The sequence below is a fragment of the Colias eurytheme genome, chromosome 2, assembly GCF_061535395.1.
Source record: "Colias eurytheme isolate Ceu_HAF_F1 chromosome 2, ilColEury1 Martin Lab GWU primary, whole genome shotgun sequence".
NCBI lineage: Eukaryota > Metazoa > Arthropoda > Insecta > Lepidoptera > Pieridae > Colias > Colias eurytheme.
This window is the reverse complement of record NC_142981.1, coordinates 1,608,193-1,633,644: the sequence shown is the minus strand read 5'-3', so window position 1 is coordinate 1,633,644 and position 25,452 is coordinate 1,608,193. Positions and strand designations below refer to the sequence as shown.

The window sequence follows — 25,452 nt, the reverse complement described above, 5'->3', positions numbered from 1 at the left end:
ATTATATACTTCATATTTAATAACATCATGGAAATTAGCTTTTGCCGGTTATATTCGATCAAGTATAATTATTATTAGTAGGTGGGTAAATATTTGTTAACTTAAGAACAGTTGACTTCTAATTATTGCCTATTATTTTTTATTAATCATCTGTCTAGTAAATAATCTATAAATACAAACAAATCTCGATATAAATATGTATTACGATATGATTAATTGAAGTGATACAAAGTTCATTATTGCGGAATTAAAATACACAAACGATATCTTTGATACTTTGAACTTCGCAATGCGGATGAAGCAAAGACTAAGGTCTTTCCGAATTCATTGAGATTAAGCTAGAAACCATGAATATTATGTATATTGTCTAACTAATGCAACAATAATTATGCTAATTCGAGTTGAATTTTCGTATCTTTATTAATTCCAGTAGCTTTTAAGTTTTAACAATACACGTATACATAGCACGTTCAATAAATACTCTCTAATTCTCATAGCTAGTTAAGCTATTTAAGCTATGAGAATTTATTTTGATAAATTATTTTGCTGTGTTTACTCAATAAATGCAACTACTTACCTATATCCAACAAAAAATCGGTCAATAGTTTTAGCCCTAACGAACAACATCCTGCAACGTCTTGAAAACGTATGGACCTCAAAAATATACGATTAATTATTTATGAGATAATAATTAATCCATACTAATATTATAAATGCGAAAGTAACTCTGTCTGTCTGTCTGTTACTCAATCACGCCTTAACTACTGAACCAATTTGCATGAAATTTGGTATAGAGATATTTTGATACCCGAGAAAGGACATAGGATAGGTTTTATCCCGGAAATCCTACGGGAACGGGTTTTTCTTTGAAAACGCGGGCGAAGCCGCGGGCGGAAAGCTAGTAATACATATATCTTTGAGATACACATCATAATTATTTTTTATCCTTTCCGCTTATCTAACAAAGCTTCTCCGCAGTGTGACAATATTACAGATAATAAGTGGTAGCGTGATGTCTCATGTAGTCATGTCTGCCGATGTGGACTTTGCCCACACATTTGTCGTGTAGATGATATCTCATTAGTTATTACGCGTTATATTTCACGCACTTTTAATAGTCCATTTACACTTAACAGATTATAAGGCGGCAAAGTAGCATTTTTTATTGATTATAAAAATGAAACAAAACAAAAATTTCAGTATGGTTGGGTGTAAAAAAAAGTATTACATCGTATATTAATCCACGGAATAATTAATTAAAATTCTAGAATGCTAGGTATTTTCAATATAGGTAAGAAGTGGGACATCTCGCTCGGATGAAAGCGTAATAGAAGATCAGCGTTAAAATGTTCGTAACACAAGAGTACGTTATTACATTCCTACTTAACTTACGTACCTAATACCTACTTTGTTCATTTTGTCAAGGTATGCCTATATTTTATTCTTCGTGAATAGTTTGTTCTGATAAGAAATAGGTATCTTGAAAAACTTACCGCAATTTGTTCCCCAAAATCTACACTAAAATATACTAAAAACAGACGAATAAAAACTCATAAGAGATTCAGCAAACAATGACAAACGATCATTTAATAAATCTCACGCCATAATAGCACATAAGGTCACTCGACGATTCTGAACCCTGCCCTCAAATTAGATGATGCAAGGTCACGGCCGCCAGATCGGGCTACATCGCGCGATCAAAACATTTACAAACATTTTAGCGGCTACTGGCTACCGAGAAAAAAAAGAAAACGAAAAAAAACAGCACGCGGCGCACCTTCCCGCGTTTTTGGAACACGGTTTAAAAAAAGAAAATGGTATGGCTTCTGCCATCTGTTGTACAAAATTTTGTACAACTTAAGAATATTGAGTAGGTACATTACTGTTGCCAAATTAAAAGATACTGTATTGGTGAAGTGCTTACTATTATTGTAGGTAAAATAAATAATTAGTTAAGCTTCCATAGATGGAAGTTAGAGGTCTTCAATAATAGCAGATCCGATGTTTTCTACGCACATTTATAAGAAAAGTGCCTACTGATTTCGTAGAATTATGAATTTACATTTAATTAAACTAAAAAAAAAAGGTACAGAGAAAATATTTGATGAATTTTTAACTTTTGTTATTATAATTTTAAGCTTTAATGATAACTCGCTTTCAATATACACCCTATGTGAGTACTTTTACCAATAACTTGATTTTTGAAGAAAAATAAATTATGAAACAATAATATTATATTAAGACTAGCTGTCCCGACAAACGTTGTTGTGCCTTACTCTTATCACTTAGGGGTATGAAAAATAGATGTATCGGATACACAATTTCATGAGAATGGCTGCAGTTGTTTTGTTAGTTAGTTGTTTGTTGTTGTAGGATATAGGAGCTTTTACAGAAATTTATCAAATAAAACATGTGAGTTGCCATGCCCGTCTTTTTCAATACAATAATCAAACAAACATTCATTTCATATATTGTATTTGCAAGTTGTGAAACTGTAAATGTTACATTTTACTTTAAACACATCAGTAAACAGTAAATTTTATTTTTCTAAATGAAATCTGTAAATTTTGAATGTCTAGTAAAAATAACCAATAGAGAGCCCTGTCACCTTTGCTTTTTTTGTGTTTAATTCCGGATCAACATAGGCCAAGCCAGAACAATATAAATTGTATAGGGCCCGGCAAACTTCTTGGCCAAAAAGTAGCGTGGTGGGGGAAGTTTGCGCATCAAGTTTTAGTACATTTTTATATGCGCAAGCTTCCCCCACCACGCTACTTTTTGGCCAAGAAGTTTGCCGGGCGCTATAATTTAGTAAAAAAAACATTTTTAGATTACTTCCTTGTATAGGTAATTTGAAATAAACAAATAAATAAAAAAATCAATCAATCAAGCAAGGTGTAAGATTATTACAATAGAACTTTTTGAAGCTTATCTTCGCTAGAATCTTATTTTTATTAATTTATTATTATTAATGGTTCATAATCTAATAAGACAATTTAAACGGCCTCTGAATATCTATACTATAGAGACAAACTACGATTACATGGCGCGCCCCTCCAAAATTCAAAACGTTTGAAAGTATTTGTGAAAGTATTTACAATGCACCACCAAGATTCACAACGCATGTGTGCGTAATGAGACGGCCGTCAAACAAAAACAAATCCACGGATTTGTTGCTCGACTAGTAAGACTCTAATCGCTCATTATTGTTAGTAATGGCGCTGCACTGACGTATTCTATGAAAACGACACGTGCGTTGTCTTGGGCGCTCGGCAACTTATGATTAGTTGACCAACAAATCTGGACGTAAAGTACTAAAGACGAATACGTACAACTACATACAAACTCCTTCGTAAGGATGTCACTACACACATTGAAACAGTAATTTGGAGGGGCGCGCCATGTTATCGTAGTTTATCTCTACATGTGTATATAATGAAAAGATCTTTGTTTGTTGATTTATACAAATTAACTAAAAACTAGGTAACTAGGTACTCCATATTATGGATTTTAAAAACATATTTTCAATTATTATTCACTATTTTTTATTGCAGGTCACCCTGGCCAAAGCCAGGACAAGCATTTAGTATATTTAAACTATGTGGTAAGAGATTCCAAAAATAATGTTGATACTTAGTAGTTTTTCTTGAATTCAATTATATCCTTATAATCCTGTATTTTCACACATTTTTTATTAGGTACCTACCTTAAAAGTTTACAGTGACTACAATATTATACTTAATAATATTAATGAAAATAACAAACTATTGTTCTAATTATTTCCTCCACTGCTCAGTTTCAATAAATGGGTTAAAATTAGTAATGTATTGTACATTCCAATACACGTAGTCATTGTAAAAAGCATTCGCATATCATCAAAAACACACATTTCCCTATTTTGAAGTCAATCGGGTAAAATTGTCATAAATAATAAAAAATGAGGGTGGAATAAGTGCGACGTACGGAATTAGATTTCGAGAAAATTTGTAGTTATTACGTTAAGTACCGGCTTTCATATAACAAAAATATATACTTAAAGTTATTACACTTTCATTCTCTAAATAGTTTTGTTAGAAAATAGGATTGAAACATATAAATACGAAAATAAAAAACGTTTAACGTATAGGTTATAAAATGCGATACATAAACCGAATAAGAATATAAAATTATGCACTATATGAATAAATAATTACTTACAGTCGGTCTCGTTGTGTTTTCGTTCACTGAAAAAATTACACTTGTAAATTATCACTGAATTTTCAAATAAACTAGAGGTAAACACTGGCACAATCTGTCTTTATTTCAACGTCGACTGGTGAGCGCAAACCCGACCAACCCGAAGTAACTAGTGTGGTGTGTTGCTGCGTCAACAATGCAGAACTGTCAAATAATCGATTCTTGTTATTCGATTATTTCCAGTTACTAAACTTATAAAATTATACTATCGTTTAAAAGTTGGAAATAATCACTTAATATGCTTTTTTGTTAACTTACTACTGTAAAACAGACATTTTGTATTTTTAAAGGTGTAAAAATTAAAAACCATTTCGAGCCTACGAAACTCGATTATGCCAAAATCGATTTTCAAACTTTGACATAAAGAATTTGAATTATGTCGCAATTCGCTGTGGGATGGGGACCTCAACCAATAGGAACGAAGAAAGACCCCTGGAAAAGTGGCGTGATCTCGACGTCACTTCAGTCTTCACGTGTATGTATACATACTCAGCTATAAGCTTTGTACCTATGTTGTAATTAGACACTGTACATTAAACATGGTGTTTATTTATTTTATTTTATCATATTTCAATAAATGCTTGTCTTTTATGTTGTGATTATTACTAAATAACTGGGTAAATATTACCTAAACAAATCAATAAACCTCAAAGCTCTACAAAAGTTTCGGATAGCTTTGGACGCGCTGTTTGCTCCTGCGTCCACCTGTACGGGGCGCGGCGGATCGCCTAGGCGGATTTTATCTAACAGACGCTCGCCGCTCACATCCGCCTGCCTGCGTCCACTAGACGGGTCGGGGCGGGCCGGGCCGCAGCGCACCGCCGCGCGCCGGCAGAAATCCGCCTGCGAAGCGATATCCGCCAATGCGTTGCGGCCCGCCCCGGCCCGATCCGTCGCGTCGCTAATGGACGATGTTTCATACAAAACATAGGCCGGCGTATTTTTGCGTTGCGATGCGGCCCGGCCCGATCCGCCTAGTGGACGCCAGCCATAAAAATCACCTTATTTGTTAAATGTAAGTACCTACTACGTTTATAGAAAGAAAGTTTTATTATAGAATTAAAACCTAACTAGGTACTAATTATTAAAAAACTTTTGAGTCTATAAAATACAATTTTTTCGAGGGTAGGTAGATTCTTATCGGAAGCTGTGTTTCTGTCTGCTGTTCTTTTATTTAAATGAAATGTTGAATCACAGAACAGTAAGAACAAACTTTACTGTTCTGTGGCTGTGGTTCTGTGTGTTGAATACTTAGAGTATATTATGTAATAGCAAGCAATCCGTACTAATATTATAAATGCGAAAGTAACGTATAAGTGCGTGTCTGTTACTCAATCACGTTCACGCCCACATTCACGCCTAAACCGTAGGTAGTACATACTATCTCGATGCCTAAACCACTATTCTCTAATCTGTGCCTAAACTACTGAACCCACAACTGAACCAATTTGCATCAAATTTGGTATGGAGTTATTTTGATACTGCCTGATAATGGTATAGGTACCTAAATTACCATAAACAACGTAATTTCTCAGCTTTTTTGGCTTTTTCTGAGAGAAGTAATTTACAAGTCGTTACTATTTTACCTATAGGTACTTTCGTCTTATAACATCAATATTTAAGAAATCAGATGACATGACCATGACATGACAATTTCATAATAAATACATCTTTTAGCGAAGATAAATAGATCAAGGGTTTTAAAAAATTCTAGTAGATCTGTAGGTAAAATTTCTCCAGACACAACAATTATGTTCAAAAACTATAAAGACATACGTGATGTTGTTTCTTTATTGGTGTATTGTCCGTATGAAAGAGCATACCTTTTGAGTAAAGAATCGAATGGAGAGTACTGGATACCGTCTTGTAAAACTGATAAAAGCTGCTGGAAAACCACGGCGCACAAGTTACATTTTGAGGTGAGGTAACAAAAAGCTGCAGTTACTGGGGTCACGGGGTAGTCAAAATAATAAGCTTTTGGGCGTATTCAGAAAGAAAGCTTGAAACTTATAAGCGCTTATAAGCGCTGGTAACCCGCGCAGGAAAATATATGAACATGCGCTTATAAGCGCTGATCGGCGCCGACAAGTTTGTTGAAACTTGTTGAAACTTGTCGGCGCCTATCAGCGCTTATAAGTGCATGTTCATATATTTTCCTGCGCGGGTTACCACTCGCTTATAAGCGCCGATAAGCGCTTATAAGTTTCAAGCTTTCTTTCTGAATACGCCCTTTGAATTGATAATTTTGATCCACAGATCACAGAAACTAAATCAAAATGTTTCAAAGTTTGCTCTTTATGAAATGCGTTTCAGTTATTTGGCATGGATTCATCAGCTCAGTGTCACCCGCTGCGGGTCTACAAGATCTGGCTTCCTAACCACACTCTCACTTGTGTGTACCATGCTGTATATAAAGTCGCTATTAAATCTGATGTAAAGAAGAGGGTTAAGCATAGAGCGGTAATTGTTCTCGAACCAACGTTATTTTGAAGGGAAAATTTCGTAACTATCTTTGTGAACTGCAAAATCGTTAGTTTTTTAGTTAATATCACTAAAGTATCACTTCTTGATGTAGAAACAATACATAATAGGTATTGTTTTCGTGTCATTAAAATGTTTGTACAAATAGGTACTTAGTAAAGGTTAAAAAAAAACAACAAAGAAGTTTTACTTTATAGTTTCAATAAAATTTTACCTTTTGAATTGAGTGGAAAATGGAAAACCCATTAATGAATCAACCACTTATTTAAAAAGATCAAAGTAAACTTTAGCTAGTTATAATTATTTAGTAGTTTGAGGGTAGTCGTTTATCGTCGTTGCGTTGACATGTATATAGGTACAAAAAATTAATTACATACTAGCTAATAAAACCGTCACACATCTAACTGAAGAAATAATACCAGGGTATAAGGAACCGCCTACAATGGTTCACAATGGTAGAACTAGAGCGGTTACGAGCGCACACCAACCTTCGTAGTCCGGAGTTGGCGATCTTCGCGCAAATGGCCGTTGGAGATGTGCTACCTAAGGACTTGGATGTTCTTGTTTGTATTTTATTTAATACTAATTTACAAATATATTTTATAAGTATAAAATCGACCTTAGTGGTGGAGGTTGGAGGAGGCCAGTGGCAAATATTATTACAAATAGAAAGTAGGTATACTTAACAAACAAGAAAAAATTAAGAACTAGTGTTAATTTAAAGAATTTCTTCAGTTAACTAGTATTTTCTTTAGGAATTCGAGCCGGGTATCCTAGTGGAGATTTGCGAAGACAATATACTGCTTGGTGTCGAAGTAGCCGCTGGAGCGGTCGCGCTAGCGTCTCCGCATTGCCAGTTGTTACAAGCCGCTAATTATATGAAAGAAGGTTATTCAATAAATTGAGTAGAACCTAATAAAAACATTTCATTGCTGTAGCAAACAAAACATCCTTTTTAATTTTTAGATAACATCAACATTTTTGACTTTACATTTTTATTATTTTCACATTACATTTTTGACTTTCTTGCTTTTTTATGAATGCGTAGAAATCTTTTCAAGAAAGAAGTTTTTTCGTACAACCAGCAGAGAATAAAGACGTGGTAAAATTTTAAATTATTTACAGATCAAATCCGCTTGTACACGGAATTCATTTTGCTAGTGTATCCAGCATTATACATGAGCCCGTATATATTTACACAGTTCATGCAAGACTTGGGCTGGCAGAAGTCACAATGTTCCAATTTATTCAGGTAACTTTCATATCTAAAGTATGTAATCCCTAAAATGTGTAGGTATAGCTTTTATGCCTTATTCGTTTGTTTTCACTTGGGTATGTTGTCGTTAGATTGTAAAAACCGTTAGTTTGTAATCTTACGATGTTTACAATTTAACGATGATAGATAGAACCTTTGATTTTTTGTAAATAATCAAAATCAGTGGGTGAAAAACATTTACTTAGTATGTACCTAGTTACTTATATGCAAAATTAAAATCATTATCCTACTATCTACACTTAACAAGATCATGGTTAAGATGTTTAATTATAATATGCTAATTAAAATCACTAATCTAGTATTTCGTGGTTAAAATGTTTAATTATCAATAATTGTTAGGGCTGCAGACATATCAGGGAGAGGTGGCCTATCCTTTCTCGACTTGATGCTGTGGTCAGCTGCTTTAGAACCCTTCACTCAACATAATGGATCACCAGCTGAGTTGAGATGCAGATATATATTCAGGTTTGTATTATAAATAAAAGATTGTAAATGTTATAAATGAAAGATAAGGTAATATTGCCAACCATCTTTATTGTGTTTCCAAGTTGGATGTTTGCAGGATCTTAAAAAATCAATTCAAATAAATAAAAAAGCACTTGAAAATTTGAAGTAGGTAGGCTATAACAGTTATCTCCTCATAAATACTAGAAAAACAAACATCTTATACGATGAGATCATCTTCAGAACAACGTATATTCTATGTGCAGGTCCACACTGCGAGCCTAGCGCGGTTGCGACGGCGGGCGCGAAATATCAAACGTATGAAACGCGCCTTTGCGTCCACATTGAAATGACTATGGCGGAAGCCTAGTGCGACGGTAATGAGCGAGCCAGCGCGCGTAGTTTTCAAACTCTCCTATCCGCGCGTTCTGGCCACACTACGGGCCTAGTCAGCAAGCGACCCAATGCGCGGACGGCGGGGGTATCAAACCAGTTCGGTCTTGTCGCTCGACTTCTTATATTATATCCTTTATTGTTTTTCGTAAAATAGCGGTAAATACTTAATTGTTGAAGTGAAACTTCTTTATTTATAAGTGCGATTCAATCTAAAACACTTATATACACCACAGTAATTTTGTAGGGTATAATCTCAATTCTTCATATAAGATTCACCCGTTATTCCTCTGTTTTATTTATTTCGTGTACAACTTCTATAATGATCTCATCTCAAAATCGGACTGTCCAGTAAAAATAGCAAATCGTCCTAAGTTTGCAACACCCGAAAAACGTCGAACCGCTACTTGAGCTCGCGCGTCGGTGTGGCCACCGCGAGCGCCCGCTCGTCGCGCCCGCCTAGGCCGCCGCGCCGCCACCGCGCATTCAGTGTGGACGCACACTACGAATGTTTTATGTTCAATTCATTATGCTAGCACATTATTTTTGTTATTGCCACAAATTATATAATACATACTTTATTATTCTATAGTCTCGTTGTCTATTGCTTAGAAAATAAGCAATAGACGACGAGACAATTAAATTTATATTTTCGTTGATATTTTTTAAGGCATTTTCCCCAAATTCTCGTAGATATTTCGATAGCAATCGGGATCAGAAACTAGAATACCAAGAATTTAAAGAGTTGATGAGTGCTGCTCGTGCGGCCAGAGAGCTGCCGGTCGATTCGCTTAGTGTTGCCAGGGATACTGATGTTTGTCTTCGGTTAGAACAATTTTTAATTTATTTACTCGTATAAGTATATTATTTGTTGCATATGTCACCGTTACATTGAGAAATTCGTTAGATTGTAAACTAACTCGCGAAATAGAAAAATGTCGAAAAATTAATGCGTTAAATTGTAAGTAGTATGCTACGGATAAAAATTTTCAACAGATTACAATCTCGCGGGATAGAATATAATCTAACGATGTTTACAATTTTACGGTAACATTTACAAAATAATAATGTTGTACGAAAGCATATATTTTGTAAAGTATATGGGCATAATTCTGTGCCTCCAGTGAATAAGGGAATAACTCAAAAACAGCACTTTTCAGGAGAGACAAAAAACTGTATATCAATACTAAATCTTTAGTAATTCAAAATTTTAAGCTTGTATGTGTAAGATATGATGTTAGACTATATTTTTACATAGGAACACATATTGTAACAACCCCATAAATATACTTTTTTCGTGTTTTTTTGTAGTTGTGGCCTTATGAACGAGTACTTCATGGAATAACTCAATGTATTCACATAATTTTTTTTTTACTCTTTGCAATATAACGACTTATGCCCTTATGTACTATGTTCATAATCGCACAACACGACTTATATTATTGCCAGTTTTGGTTTTATAGAAATGATGTGACTTATTATGCTTGAAATTTGTGTACTTTATGACTCAATTGAGGCATTTTAGTGGAAAAACTATGCACGTAGCTTGAAAGACGAATGAAATCAACGGGTTTTTTTTCGTTATTAGATAATAAAAACAAAGCAACATTTAGGTATTTATGCATTTAACCCTAGAAGTCCAATCTACGTAAATTTGACGTATGAACTCTTCTATATTTACCATCGAATCGCTGCAAAATCCAGAACCAACTTATTAGCCGTCGAGACCTAGCAGTACATAGTTGGCTCATCCAGGTAAATTCCGCCATTTGGTTGTAAAGAGGATGTTGTGCGTCATTTTGACGTATAATTGGGCTTTTCGTAACTTTTAAGATTGTTTCAAATTTTTATTTTGTGATTTATTTGAATAATTTTTTTCCAAGTCACGTTTCACATGATATCTATAGTATTATACTATAGATTGTGTATAAAATGGGATCCAGACAACTTTTATACTAGGACGAAAAACCTTCAATTTTAGTAAATGACGATTATTGTCCTCCGCTGGATTTGGACTTCAAGCAAGGGGATTGGGTGGCTGAAGATGTTGTCCGGAGTAAAACCGAATATGTTATGGGGTTTTGTTACCCATGTATAATGAAAGTCGTAGATTGTAAAATAAACGTTTAATCGATCTTTCAATAATACAGTACTATGTTGTTAATGCTATACAATGTTTCACCAGTCACCACAATGAGCCTAGTCTGTACAGGTTAGCAGGAGACAATCATTGAGTATTGGTATTAAATACGTATCAACTGCGTATTGCGTTTTGCGTATTAACTATTGTCCTAGTGAAAATTAATCGTCGAATCAATTTAAAATTCGATCAAGTGCGTTCCGTTTCTTAAAATATAGATAATAAAAGTGGCAAAGCCACAATGTCATGGTGGTATACATTGAGGATACAAGCACTATAAAGAGATAAGAGAAGACCGAAAACCATATTCCTGTATGTTCAGTTAATACAGGAAAAGTTATAGGTGGTCAGTGGCGATTTTTTACGGCATGATATAGAATTTTAACAATTTCTATATCATATGATATCAAAATAGTTTGGAAAATCCAAAAGTGCACGCCTCATAATTTTTTTTTAATAATTATTTATTAATTATTATTTTTGTTTATTTAATAACAATTAAACCACATCGAATCAGACCCTGAAAAATGAAAGGGTTCTATTCCTGAGCATACTCAAGCGTAAGAGAAAAAAAAAGACTCGATTAGTAAAGTATTTCGGTCGCTATCGTGTTAACAAGAAAAAGGATCCGCACATACAGACACACGGACGTCCAAGACAGAACTTTTTTAAACTGTTTTTTAACTAGTTTAAATAACAAAAATGACATCAAAAATATCATGAACGTTAAAAATAGTGTTTTTTCTTAATATGTGTGTGTATGTATTATCTTACAAGTGCAATGTATGATACATAAAGACATTTTAAGTTTGAAAAATCAGATGTTTTGCGCGAAGCGACAGTAGTACCCACCTCAACGCTTCGCTTATGAGGCGTGCAATAATGTAGATAAATAAAGAAAATACAATGAGCCGCAAAGATTTTATGAAAAAATTAAGCACAGATTTGAAGGTGCCTTGGATGCAAATACGACTTGTGGCACGCACTTTGAAGAGACTCTACGTGATAATAGCCCAATTTTTTCAAAATATGTGGTACCAGAGTATCCATAAAATGTTTAGGACCAAAGAAGTATCGATATTGCGGATTTTTTTCCTATAAAAAAGGCAAATTACCAAAGCACAGTGGCTAAAACGCTATATGCGGAGAAAACAATATTCATAATTATTGTCAAGCCTAGTTATAAATACTTTTTTTTATGCGACTATTATAGACTTGATATTATTGTCTTGATTATTGTAGTTAGATAATTTAAAAAAAAAATTAAAAACGAGTTTTTTTTTTAAAACTTACCCAATTATTTAAGAAGAAAATATAAGTTTAACATTTTTGTTGGCTTTTTTTAGATGATTCAATTATCGTTCTGTATTTATATAAACAAAGAGTATAATATCATTAAATGCACTTAATGTGTTAACTGTATTTTTAATATCTATTGCAAAAAATAGTTAATTTCCGTAGAAATATATTAGTATCCCAAGTTAACTGATAAATACCTTTTTTAAAAAATATAAAGATTTGTTGTTGGAGATTTATTGAAAAAAACGATTTAAAAATAATAAGGAATAGGTATGGTGTGTTGTTTCCGTGCAGTATTCAATTAATAGACCAATAGCAACACGGCATTAATGCCAAACTGTCTCATGTCGTCGCTTGAACCAATGACACTAAAAGAGTTGTTCCTTTATGCTCATGTTAGAAAAATGACACAAATGCGTTTATACTAAAATAGTGTTAGGACTGATGGAACAAAATGAATTAAGTCTTTATTCAAAAAGTATAACTACACATACGTCTTTGTGTTCGTGTGTACTTTTGACTCGAGACGAATAGTTCCTTTGCGATTGCCTAAAATGATGGATAAGGTAACTTATACCGTTAATCACACCCTACTTATACCGTTTGGGTCATTCGAAAAAATGGGTTAGGACGCAGCTAGAGATATGACCTTTTGATATGTTGTGTATTTGGACGAGCTGAATCCAATGGTGCAATAAAAACCAAAGGGAATAACTCGTCTTACTCCCTTATTCACTGGAGGCACAGAATTGTTAATTAGGTACAGCCTGATGAAGATGTTTCGAGCACATCTTATTTTTTTTCGCGTGAAATAGAAACAAAAATTGACTGACCGGTTGGCTTGGTTGGCAGTGACCCTGCCTTCCAGGCTGGTCGTGGGTTAGATTCCCACACGGGGCAAATATTTGTGTGATGGACATATAGGTGTTTGCTCTGTTTCTGGGTGTTAATTATCTATATTAGTAAGTATTTATTTAAAATTAAACTATCATCTCTAGACAACTAGGCTTACAACCGAACTCTCAGCTACCAATAGCGGAATTTCTTCGTGCTGTAAGTGAGTTGCGTATTCGCGGCACGAGCGCTTTGCTGCGATCCCCGAAGAGTACAGCTGGGTATTTGATTGATTTACAGTGAGTATGGTTAAAACATATGACCAATATTATAATTTATAAAAAAAATCATCGAATCCCTAACGCAACATACCTATAGAGTATAGATATAATAACTTCAAAAAACTTATAACAGTAGTCAAACACGCACAAGAAAAGACATTATCACCGTAAAATATTATTTTCGTTTAATTATTTTCAGTGAGCGAGACCGTGAGATGGCTGTAGCAACTGCTTCTAAAATTATAAATGACCACGGTAATAAAATATAGTTAAGTTTTTCATGATTTTTGTGCACTCAGTTAGGAAATTATTAATATTTTAACCCATCGAGCCCCGAGCGGCCCGATCGGTCCACGACCACGACACAATAGATTTTCTATTGTGTCTGTGATTCTGGGGCCTGAGTTATTAATATAATTATATCTAAAATATACTGCAATCAGTTTCATCATAATTTACCATTTACCTGAAAATGATGACTTCTACTCAGGATACATGATTTTTCAATTACATTTTTGGTCCAATAATTGAAGAATACATAGGTATTAATTGGAGCTAATTCTACCCACGTTTATGTAATGTCGTAAAATTGTAAACCGTTAGATTATAATCTCGCAACCTGTCCTTTTTGATGCTATAGGATAGCAAATAGCAATATCAATAGCAATGTCCTTCACATATTTTGGTAAAGTAAATGCTCGGTATTATACATAACTGCAATATATTCTCATTTTATAGTCTAACGAATTGCGAATGCGTTAAATTGTAAGCAAATATTACGAATCGCAATTAAAGATACCAAATCTAACAGTGTTTACAATTTCACGATGTAATATCCAAAACACTCAAACATTTTCCAGTTTATGAAAATTATTGACTTGAACATGTTTTCTATTTTATTTATTCAATAATTTAACTTAACTTCTTGCAACTACCATACAGTTTGTGTACCAGACACATCATCCCATGCGGTAGAACTGAGTTCCATAACATCTGTGCGCCGCAAAGACTACGCGCTCGCTAACTGCGTGGTCAAATTGCAAAAGAAGATGCCCCCTGAAATGCAGCAATTGACTAGTTTTGACGGTATTTCTCAAATATTTATTTAGGTTTTTTTACTAGTAGTTCTATTTCTTGACCGCTTCCTTGGTACAGTGGTTGACGCGTGAGCGTAGAACCGAGGGGTCCTGGGTTCGATTCCCGGTGGAGACGAAGAAAAAAAAAATGTCTCGGTCTGGCAGGACACAGAAGGCTGATCACCTACTTGTCCCTAAAGAAAATCGATCAGTGAAACAGATGTATGAATAATGCATCTGCCCCTTACCCCACTACGGGGACACGGGACTTCACTTTTCTATTTCTTCATTTTGGTAATTAAACATTCGGAGATAGACACATGAAACATTAAATATTGGTACAGAATCTTATACAAATAAGCAAAAAATATTTACCTACATTGTTATACAATTCGGTCGAAACATCAACTAAAAATAATATACAGACTATAAATCACAATATTAAATAAATAAAAAAACTCTTTTATTTTAATTTTCCTTGCAGAAGAGACCATTACCAGTTCCACAGCTCACCTAATTTCTTCTTCTGTCAATTCTATGGACTTCCTTGGAGCTAATTCTACCCCTGTGGAAGCGTTCGCATCGATTCACTATTTCTCTATGCATGTTGATAAACCTTCACATGTAAGGGATAGGTTTTGTAGTATTGTCATTTTGTAGTGAGAACATTGCATAATGCATTGAATAGTTATAAACTCTCTTATTTTACATATTTTTTTTATTTTGGGTACATGTTGAAGTGTCAAATTACACACAACTATTTGTGTATATCCCTGTACCCTGTGCTAAAGAAAACTATGTATTTATTAAAAAAATAAGCACCTAGATAGTTTTCTCAAATCACTTTCAGCGTCGCGTATCCGGTGGAGGTTCTACCACCGCTACCAAATCCGCTTTCAGCTGGTTATCACCAGATGAGGAAGTGGCTCTTGGTAGTCTTCTACTAAAGATGGCGGAAGCTGTACGAGCTATATGTTCATATGAGCCTAGGCTGTTGAGGCTCAGTTCGCCTGTTTATGCGATTGGTTAGTTTTTAAATGGTTCAGTAGCTTTTTCGGGATATTTTGTTCGTGTGGTTAGTGTGTGCAAGATTTTACATTTCAGTGTTTAAGTTGATCACATTACAGTTTTTTTGCATCAAAATATTTTCACAGCTTACATAGATCTTCAGATTTGAATAATATCTACCTACTAGTAGAATTGATACAGGATGGTACATAGTTCGTTCCAAATAGTAGAAAAAGCTTTGGATGCATTAGTCGCTCTGTGGATACAAAAACTATAAATTCTGAAAAACAAAGTCCCCTTCCACAATATTTTAACCTTACTAAATCTATGGTCCATTTTACAGGTGACTTACACGGCAACCTCCCAGCCCTTCTAGCAATGGAATCTTCCCTTTGGCCCACGGGAACAGCACTAGTCCCAGCACGGCTACTATTCCTAGGGGACTATGTAGATCGTGGGGCATTCGGGACGGAATTATTGGCGTATTTGTTTGCTGCAAAGCTACAAAGGCCCACGGGGGTGTATTTGATAAGAGGCAACCATGAAGCCAGGGATATACAGAAGATGTTCAGTTTTCATACGTGAGATGTGATACCTACGTAGTTATTAAATTAAGAAATAAAAAAGTATTCATTTCAAATTTATAAATTGTAATCAATACGACAATGTGATCGGTTAAAAATTTCAGTTAGTGATTTCTGACTACAAATCACATTCATTTTAATAGGGAATTCTTTAAATATGGTAATATATGAAAAGCATAAAACAAAAAGCGACTTTAAACTTTTTCTCCCTTGTTCCCTGAATCCAGATAATTCTCATATCTACTCTTATGTCGAGTATTTATTATGCCTATAAAATAGTAATGCAATATGTCTCTTATAGTAACCTTTTATAGGGAGTGTTTAACGAAGTACGGCGAGGTAGAAGGTACCAAGATATGGAGCGCCATCAATCAAGTGTTTGACGTGCTGCCGCTGGCCGCTGTCGTCGATGATAAGGTTCTTTTGAAATTATATGCAATATTGTGATATATTTCGTATACTGATTATTAATTGTGTATGGAAAAAGAAGAGTGGATTTTAAATGAATTAATATCACCCGCACCCATTGTCAATTTTCCATCATGTTACTATACCTAGATATCATGCGTACGTTTATGCCAAAAGCTCCTTTCTCTTATTTTTGTCGTCGATATCTTTTTCTTATTTTTTATAAATGTAAATACATAATGTGTATGACCATTGTATGACTATATTATCCTTTTCACCTTTGAGCCAATTACTGACTTACTGTTTATAAGTATATCTATAATGTGATAAATGTATTATTTTATTAAATTGGAGATTTTCAATTCGAATTATCTATATCAACTATCAACCAAAAACAATGCGTTAAATTGTTAACATTTCATCTCGCGGTATATATTCCGCAAATCATATCAATGTTTACAATTCAACGATATAATTTTGTACCAAGAAAATATACTTTTACAAATACATACTAAAAAGGTGTTTTGCTGTCACGGTGGTATCCCACCACCGTGGGTATGTCCGCTGATATCGGCGATAGACAAGGTGCCGGTGCCGCTGCCCAAGCCGGCCGAGCACAGCTCCATAGCGTGGGAGCTGCTGTGGAACGATCCCATCAGGTGTGTGATGGTTTTGTTTATTTGTTTTATTTTTAGCATGAGCGCATACATTGCGCGAATGTCTGTGCGCAAGTGCAGTTATGTAACTAATAAACTTTTTAAAACTAGCGGTCCGCCCCGGCTTCGCACGTGGTACATATTTACTTTTTCTCTACATAAGAACCATCCTCGTACTTGAAGGAATATAATAGAAAAGAATAATCGAAATCGGTTCAGCCATTCACACGTGATGCCGTGACAACGCGAAACGGGTGCAGACCCGCCGCCTTTTTAATTTTTATAGCTCCCGCCGCGCAGCGCGTCGAACGCGGCAACTGATACACAAAAATAATCCTTATGGCATGATTCTGTATTCACGCGCGATGACTTATAACGTATTTCATGTATAACTTTGGTGTTTCTACACCGATTTACATGATTCTTTTACTATAACCTGCCCAGGAGTATGAATAATAATTGTGCCAAATTTAGTTAAAATCCGTCGGGTAGTTTTTGTTTCTATAACGAATATACAGACAGACAGACAGACAAAAATTTTACTGATTGCATTTTTGGCATCAGTAGCGATCCCTTATCACCCCTTCATAGTTTTTTTAAATATATTTCATGTACAGAATTGGCCTCTCTACAGATTTATTATAAGTATAGATTAAACGCAAATAGCAAATAATGCGTTGAATTGTAAATGGCTAGATACAGTTCAAAATTTAAAAATTTGCTAAATAACTATACTTAAACAAACGAAAAATAATACCTACGTTAAATTGTAAACAATTTGGTGCAGCTTACAACTTATCGACAGTTTACAATCTCACGATGTAGGGTAATTGCGCTGGTTTTCGTCCAATTATAGGAGTTGCCAACTTTGTGAGGGAAAATAAATATTTTGGAGCACCCTTTCTTAAACATATAATATATTTTTTTAGTGCTTATATAGTCTTCTTTACGATAATATTAAGTGAAAATAAATCATTTTGACGGATCTTTTAATTTAAATTATTTTTTGCAAAAGTACATAATTACAGGACTAAGAAATGACATACAACAAGTAGAATTGAACGCGTAGAAACGGCTGAGCTAGGCTGATCGTCAGGTTTTTTTTATCCCAGATAACTTTTCACATACATCCAACGTCCCAGGCGCTGGCACCTCATCTGTGGCAGTACTAAAATGTCATCAAGGCTTACCACTGAACCAACTTCTAGGTAACTTCCTGTTATATTTAATAACGATATGGAGTTACAGTCTTCAGTTACGTTCAATGGTGGTTGGATGGTTCAACCTTATCAGTACCCAGTTCTATATCGCGTGGAGTCGGGCGTCGGCTGTATGAGCTGTGAGTCCTCAGATTCTTTCAGTAAATCTGTTACAGTAAAACTGGCTGAGTTTGCTAACACCTGTGAACTATCACGAGAACCGTTTACGGTACTGTTGTAGTCGGATTCAGTGTCTAATGATAATTCACAAACATTAGTCTCCACAGGCAGTGTTTTTTTAAACAGGTTAAGTTCTTTCATTAGTTCTCTATAGTTTACTTTCTTGTTAAGCAGCGCAGTTTTTAATTGCTTAAGTACTTTTTTGGTAGTAGCTACGTCTGCTCTACTTATGCCTGTTCCGGGAGTAGATTGTCTTGTCTTTATAATTTGCATTGTATCGATGACACATTTCGTGTAATCAAGCGCATTAGGGTCAAAGGGGTAGAGCCCACATCTTTTAAACCCGTTTTGGATATAGGTTGCAAGATTCGTTTCTTGTAAGGTTTCTGCAAACAATTTGCAGAAGTTTGTTTTAGTCACTGTTTTATTAATATTTTCTGGCTTCATTAAAAAATTTCTGACTGTATTCTTCCAGCTTGCTTTGAGTGGCGCAAATACACTTACGTCAGCAGGCTGGAAGATATGCGTCGTGTTGGGCGGTAGGGCATATAATATTATATTTAACTGTTCACATATTGTGCATAACATCAAAGACATATATGATTTGTGTCCGTCAACCAGCAAGAGGACCGGTTTTATGATATTATTTCGTTCAAGCCAGTTATTGAAATCGTTAGTAATGTATTCAAAAAATACGTCTCCCCGCATCCTTCCTGACTCGGACTTGCCCAAACACCAATCAGGTGGCATGCTCTTCACCACTGCCTGTGGTGGTTTTACATACGGAAATACCACGCATGGTGGACATACATCTCCATTAGCATTGAAGGTTACAAGTACGGTTAGGTTGTCTTTTTCGTTCCCCTGTTTAACTTGATATAAGCTACGGTAACCCCTGGGCCCGAGTACTTTGCCAGTCTTCGGACACAGCGCAAAGCCACTTTCGTCGCCGTTAAATATGCTCGAAGGACGGTTAAGAATGTCTTTTTGATTTATCTCTTCCAAATACGTCTCGAGACCACAGAACCAATTTCGAATGGACTCTTCGCTTACTTGAGCTCTTGCCTTATTAATACTTTCGGCGGATCGGCACGAAATTTGTGGGTTTCTTTTCAAAAAGTTAAGATACCATTTTTGGCCAGGTCTACAGTCTTTAAATTTATTAGGAATCGACGAATCCCGTACAATTTTTTGGACAGAATCTAAAAGTTCCTGTTTTTTAACAGGAAACCCGCATTTTGATATGTTAATCAGCCAATTAACTATTTTCTCTTCACCATCAGTCCCTAATACGGGATCTGGCCCACGTTTCTTTAAAATATCAGTTGTTTTGCCGTGTATTCTATCGAGGATCGTAGATTTAGGAATCCCATAATCTCTACAGACTTGTCTTACTGATGCCTTATTTTCCCGAATTGCCGTTAAAGCCTTTATTAAGGATTCTTCAGTGTACGCAGCGGTTTTTTTTCTAGATTTGTTAGACTCCTTCGATGCCATCTAAAAACAATAAGATTTTTCTTAGGATAAGTTGAGTAAGTAGAATAAAAAAATACTGCATTGGCAAAACAGACCTAGAATAAAAGATCCCGCTAACTGAATGATATTCAAGAAAAATACAGTGTATTATGTCTGACCTACCCCCATTTATGCTACGAATAATTGGCTCTACTTCATATAAGGAGAATGATACATGACTGAATGAATGACAATATTAGGTACCTACAACACTCTGGCCCTCACCAATTATTTATAAGAAAGATACTGAATAGAAAACTTTTCAATACGTCTATGGAAGAAAAGTAATGCAAAAGAATAGCTATTTTTAATTTTCGTCCACCCCAATACTCATTCATGAACGAAAACTAAAACAACATTTACTTAAAGCTAAATTTAGTTTTCGTAAATCTCTTTAAATATTTTTTTCATTTTAGCAGCACTGACAAAGCAGTGGACGGAAACCAAAAAATCTAAACTTATAGCAATAAAGATCATTTCAGGAGAAACTATTCAGTATTTTATAGTTCCGTTAAAATAAAATGACCTTATTCACGTAGCTGTTTGAGTTTCCGTCCACTTGGACGAAAACCAAATATTTTGAGAATTTGGTAATAATCCGTGTTTTCCAATTACAGCACTAGAGCGCATTATGCGACATAATGCTTAACGTTGAATGTTCCAACTACAGCAACGCTTCTCACAATCGAGCACTCTTAAAAATGCAATCGATTTATCGTTAGTAATTATTAATTGTTGGAAAAAAAATTAAAGCTCGTTTCATTGTAGTTTTTTCGAAATAATCAAAGTTAATTCAAATTGTGTTAAAAAAATAAATATAAGTATGGATGAAGGTACAAACATTGAAAAAAATGTTAATGAAATAATCAAAATCCAAATTACTTAAAATAACCGTAAATAGTTTTCAACCAATTATTATGTATACCACTTTATTTACACATTAATGAGGTTATAGACTGGGGTAGAAGCCTTTGAAAATAATGAAAAGATAAAAAAAATCGCAGTCGGATGAAACCCATTAGAAAAGGAGGGGAATATGATAAAAATGTAAGGAAAAATAAATTACGGTCAATCCGAGTTCGGGAAGCGGGAGGGGGGAGCTTTTAAGAGAAAAAAATGTTTTCTCTCGATTTCCGACAAAACTACAAGTCCTATAGAAAAAAGTTCAATGGCAAAGTTGTAGGTAATTAAAAGTTCTACAACTTTTGTATTTACAATTTTTTCACATAACCTAAAAATTTAGGTGAAAAATTCAAAAAACCAAGTTTTTGGTCTTTTATTTCTATCTACTTCAAAATTTATTTTTTTTTCTACGAAATTTGGTGGAAACTTACTTTATTATGTCCCAAATACACTGTAATTTATTTGATTGAAAATATTTATTTTTTCGCCTTATTTTGAATGAATACCAAAAAACAACCTAATTTTCAATCGAAAAGTCACCCGTCAAAATATCAGCTTTTTTCAAAAACTTGGGGTGCCTTTTATTCATTGAAATCTCTACTTTCATATGGTGTAAAAAAAAATAAACACCACCATAGTAAATGTTCTCAGGAAATGCATACAAACAGTGTGATAATGAGCTTTTACTAAATCAGGCACACTTCTTGAACTCTATATCTTCTATTGTATCGGCTTTTCGGTAATATTTCAAAAGAAAAATAATTATCTGTTCTAAGCAGCGGCGGCCTTACCCATTGCGAGGCTCCGGGCGGCAGGCCCTTTGCGAGGCCCTTTGCTCTTTGTGAAATGTATGTGATGCGAAAGTAGGTCTGGTTGTTTGGTTTAGGTATTTGTCATATTTGAGGAGAAATGATAAAGTTATACAAATGAATAAAATTTGAGTTTTAAAATATTTATACAGGGTGTCCCAAAAAGTAGTGATGAACGGAAGCTGGGAGGTAGAGGACCTAGAGGGCTATCCGAATCATCCCCATGTATGTTATGCGATTTTTCGTATTTTCGGAGTTATGGCATTTTTTTCAATTTTTCATCTATCGCTGAGTACGATGAGATTTTTATTTATGGTGACGTGAATTATTGCGCTAGATGCTTGATTTTTTATGTGTGCTAAGCTGAAAGAGAGGCCAATTCAGTATGGTAACATTTACTATCGTTAGATCTTCGAATGGAATAAAAAAAGAATTAAATGCCAAGAAATATGAAATTACCCAGTATGTTCAGAACTTCAAGGGCCCATAAAAAAATAAAGTCACATAAAAAAAGTTTTCCATTTGGCTTTTAAATTAAATCTTTAATTCTAAAAAATATTTAATTCAATTTTTGCACTTACCAAATTTAGATTTCAATTTTTCGATTGAAGCCTTCTGAATAATAAAATTAAATTTTCAGGGTAGCTACCTGATAGATAGAGCAAGTTTTTAAAAGCCAAACGGAAAACTTTTTTTTATGTGATTTTATTTTTTACGGGCCCTTGAAGTGGTGAACATACTGGGTAATTTTATCTTTCTTGGAATTTAATTCTTTTTTTATTCCATTCAAAGATCTAACGATAGTAAATGTTGCCATACTGAATTGGCCTATCTTTCAGCTTAGCACACAAAAAAAATCAAACATCTTTCGCAATAATTGACGTCACCATAAATAAAAATCTCATCGTACTCAGCGATAGATGAAAAATTGAAAAAAATGTCATAACTCCGCAAATACGAAAAATCGCATAACATACATGGGGGTGATTCGGATAGCCCTCTAGGTCCTCTACATCCTAGCTTCAGTGTATCACTACTTTTTGGGACACCCTGTATATTTATACATAGAAAGATTTACCAAATTAACAAAACAGAGATGATAAATTTTAAAATTGATGTTTGCGGCTTTTCCTAAGGCTAAAATCTTTAATTAAAGCACAATAATCCAACGAATGAGCTACGTCACTTTCGATTGAAAGAATAGCAAGGGCTGAAAGCCGATCTTGTGTCATCGAAATCCTCAAATATGTTTTAATAATTTTAAGCCTCGAAAAACTCCTTTCAGCAGACGCAACTGTCAGAGGTGTGGTGGCAATAATTCTCAGGACTATTCCGATAGTGGGGTAAACTTCAGTTAATTTGTTTTCTATTATGTATTTCAGCACCGAGATAATATCGTCGTTTCCTTCATACACACGCATGAACATACTCAGTACACGCACACATTTTCATTTTTTTTAAATTTGCTTGGGTGGGTTGTTGCTTGTTGCGCGAGGCCCCTGCAAAAGCGAGGCCCCGGGCGATTGCCCCGTTCGCCACCCCCTAAGGCCGCCGCTGGTTCTAAGTTTAATATTTTACAGCATATTCAAAAGCAAAATGATGTCGATAAAAACATTTCAGGTAGTTCAAAAACATTACGTAAACTAGCTAAAACAGTGATTTAACTTACCATGAACTTTTCTCGCCTGCACTTTTTTTTCTCTCGCGCGATGACATTTGCACACCCTATATAAGTTACTTTATGCATTTGTAACCACAACACACGGATGCGAAGCGGTCACTGACACAGAGCAAGTGGTCACTGATGTTAATTTTTTTAACTCGCTTCTTGTCAAATCAAATTTTCATGTTGGTAGTACTGTTGCCTATACAATATGGAACGCAACAAGTTCAAACTTGCGCGGGAAGGTATTAGGTAGGTTTGTATTCAAGTTTTACGCACGTGATTGTAGCAGGTCAGTCAAATGGACGAAAAGTCAAGCTGGACGGCAAACCAGCGCAATAACCCTACTATATTGTAAAATGTAAACTAACAGTAAGTAGTAACATACAGGAACTCAAAAATAACAGCGTCTCAAGCGCTTGAGCTAGCGGCGAACGAGGGCTTCGCCGTTAACAGTAGGCGCGGTACAGCGCACGTGTTCTCGAGCGGAGCGCTGCAGCGCTTTTTGTTAGCGAATCAGCTGTCGCACGTGCTGCGCGCGCACGAGCTACATCAGAATGGGTTTATGGTGTGCGCTTTTTTTTGTTTGTAGAACTATAATTTTTTTTATATACCTATTTTATTATCAAATATTAAAATCTCGTGAGAACAAATATTCGATAGGTAGGTAGTTACTAGTTTATAATCTCGCGAGTTAGTTTATAATGTTTTATTGAACTTTTATATTTTAAACTTTTAATCTATCTAGAATCTAGATAGTCCGTCAGTCCTCGGATCACAGACACAATAGAAAATCTATTGTGTCTCGGCCCGATCGGGCCGCTCGGTGGTCAATGGGATAGAGGGAAAGAACATAGGCTAGAGCAGCTTTATTTCTCAAGTCTCAACGAAAATTGTAGGTATTTGGATCCTTTAACAGAAATTACATTAACTGCAGCCATGGTTCAGTTTCACTCGATCTTTATCTTTTTTGTGGGATATCATGCAAGCTTCAATAAGCATTCAAGTTAATACATAATTAAAAACCTTTTAAGATTCCAAATAAAATACATTTATTTCAGTGTCAATTCAACGGGCGGCTTGTATCAGTGTTTTCATCATCACATTACTGCGGCGGGAACAACGACTCCGGTGTAGTGCTGCTGGAGGACAGCAAGTTACGGCTCATCAAAGTTACCAGTGAATCATGAATAAATTATTGTTTTGGAAATGCATTTTTATTTCATTAAAATTGAAGAAATATTGACCGTCAGTTTTGTTAATAATATAATTTAATTGCTTAACATAAATAGGTACGTCACTAGGCCTAGTGATATATATATTTTTTATTACATATCTACCTCTAATTAAATCTATTATCTAACATCAATATTCCGAATGTGATATGTTTATATTAAACTTCAAACAAAAACCCTTTCCCGTGGGATTTCCGGGATAAAACCTATGCTATGTGTTAATTCAAGTTCCCCTCTATATACCTATGTGTGTAATTTCATCGTTATCGGTTCAGTAGAATTTGCGTGAAAGAGTATCAAACATACACATACATCCATCCTCACAAACTTTCGCATTTATAATATTAGTCGGAAGTCGGATAGGTAGGCAGGTACATTAAAGTAGTAATAAAACTCCAAAATTATTTTTAAATATTTTATTGTATTAGAAAACTCTTAATTACATATCTGGGATGCTGGGATTGCGATGAATTATGATTATCTGTAGGAGATAATACCATGACAGAAATAATTCATGGTTTATTATAGTGTCTTATCAAAGGTAAATTAAATACAAAAAAAATATTAACATTTTATAAAATTGCGTCACAAAGAAAAAAAAATCAATAAAATGTTACTTATATTTTTCATACTTTATTTTAAGAATTTTGCGCAGCAACCTTCAATCATCCTTCTATTGGAGCGAAACGCGCGAAACAAGCTAAATCATCGATTTTTAATCTGTCATGGTATGAAACAAATCATGGGAGTCGCAACGGAATAACTTACGTATAAATTAAATACGAATGTCCAATTACAATACTACGCATTTTTTTAATTTCACAAAAATACT

The 25,452-nt window shown here is 34.7% G+C and overlaps 3 protein-coding genes across 3 annotated transcripts in view; 1 reads left to right on the top strand and 2 right to left on the bottom strand.

The window, feature by feature from the left end:
- The window catches only part of Acsl (Acyl-CoA synthetase long-chain), a 57,195-nt gene extending 52,845 nt beyond the window's left edge, over window positions 1-4,350 (bottom strand). Inside the window, exon 1 of the mRNA XM_090110347.1 lies at window positions 4,198-4,350. The gene's annotated coding sequence lies outside the window, so the exon portion shown is untranslated. The remainder of the gene's footprint in view (window positions 1-4,197) is intronic.
- Window positions 4,351-6,558: 2,208 nt separating this feature from the next.
- On the top strand, window positions 6,559-24,587 carry LOC149910085 (uncharacterized). Its single transcript, XM_090108959.1, has 17 exons — window positions 6,559-6,696; window positions 7,140-7,280; window positions 7,473-7,605; window positions 7,843-7,969; window positions 8,333-8,458; window positions 9,524-9,655; window positions 13,268-13,402; window positions 13,584-13,639; window positions 13,716-13,733; window positions 14,339-14,470; window positions 14,945-15,084; window positions 15,311-15,485; window positions 15,812-16,049; window positions 16,367-16,469; window positions 16,980-17,119; window positions 23,776-23,953; window positions 24,447-24,587. Exons 1-17 carry the CDS (start codon window positions 6,559-6,561, stop codon window positions 24,573-24,575), a joined length of 2,241 nt encoding a protein of 746 aa, XP_089965085.1. The 3' UTR covers window positions 24,576-24,587.
- On the bottom strand, window positions 18,092-23,550 carry LOC149910086 (uncharacterized). The gene is made up of 2 exons (XM_090110337.1): window positions 23,392-23,550; window positions 18,092-19,992 (listed from the first exon to the last, which is right to left on the bottom strand). The coding sequence occupies exons 1-2, from the start codon at window positions 23,467-23,469 to the stop codon at window positions 18,406-18,408; spliced, it is 1,665 nt and encodes a 554-aa protein (XP_089966463.1). The 5' UTR covers window positions 23,470-23,550; the 3' UTR covers window positions 18,092-18,405.
- Window positions 24,588-25,452: the final 865 nt, after the last annotated feature.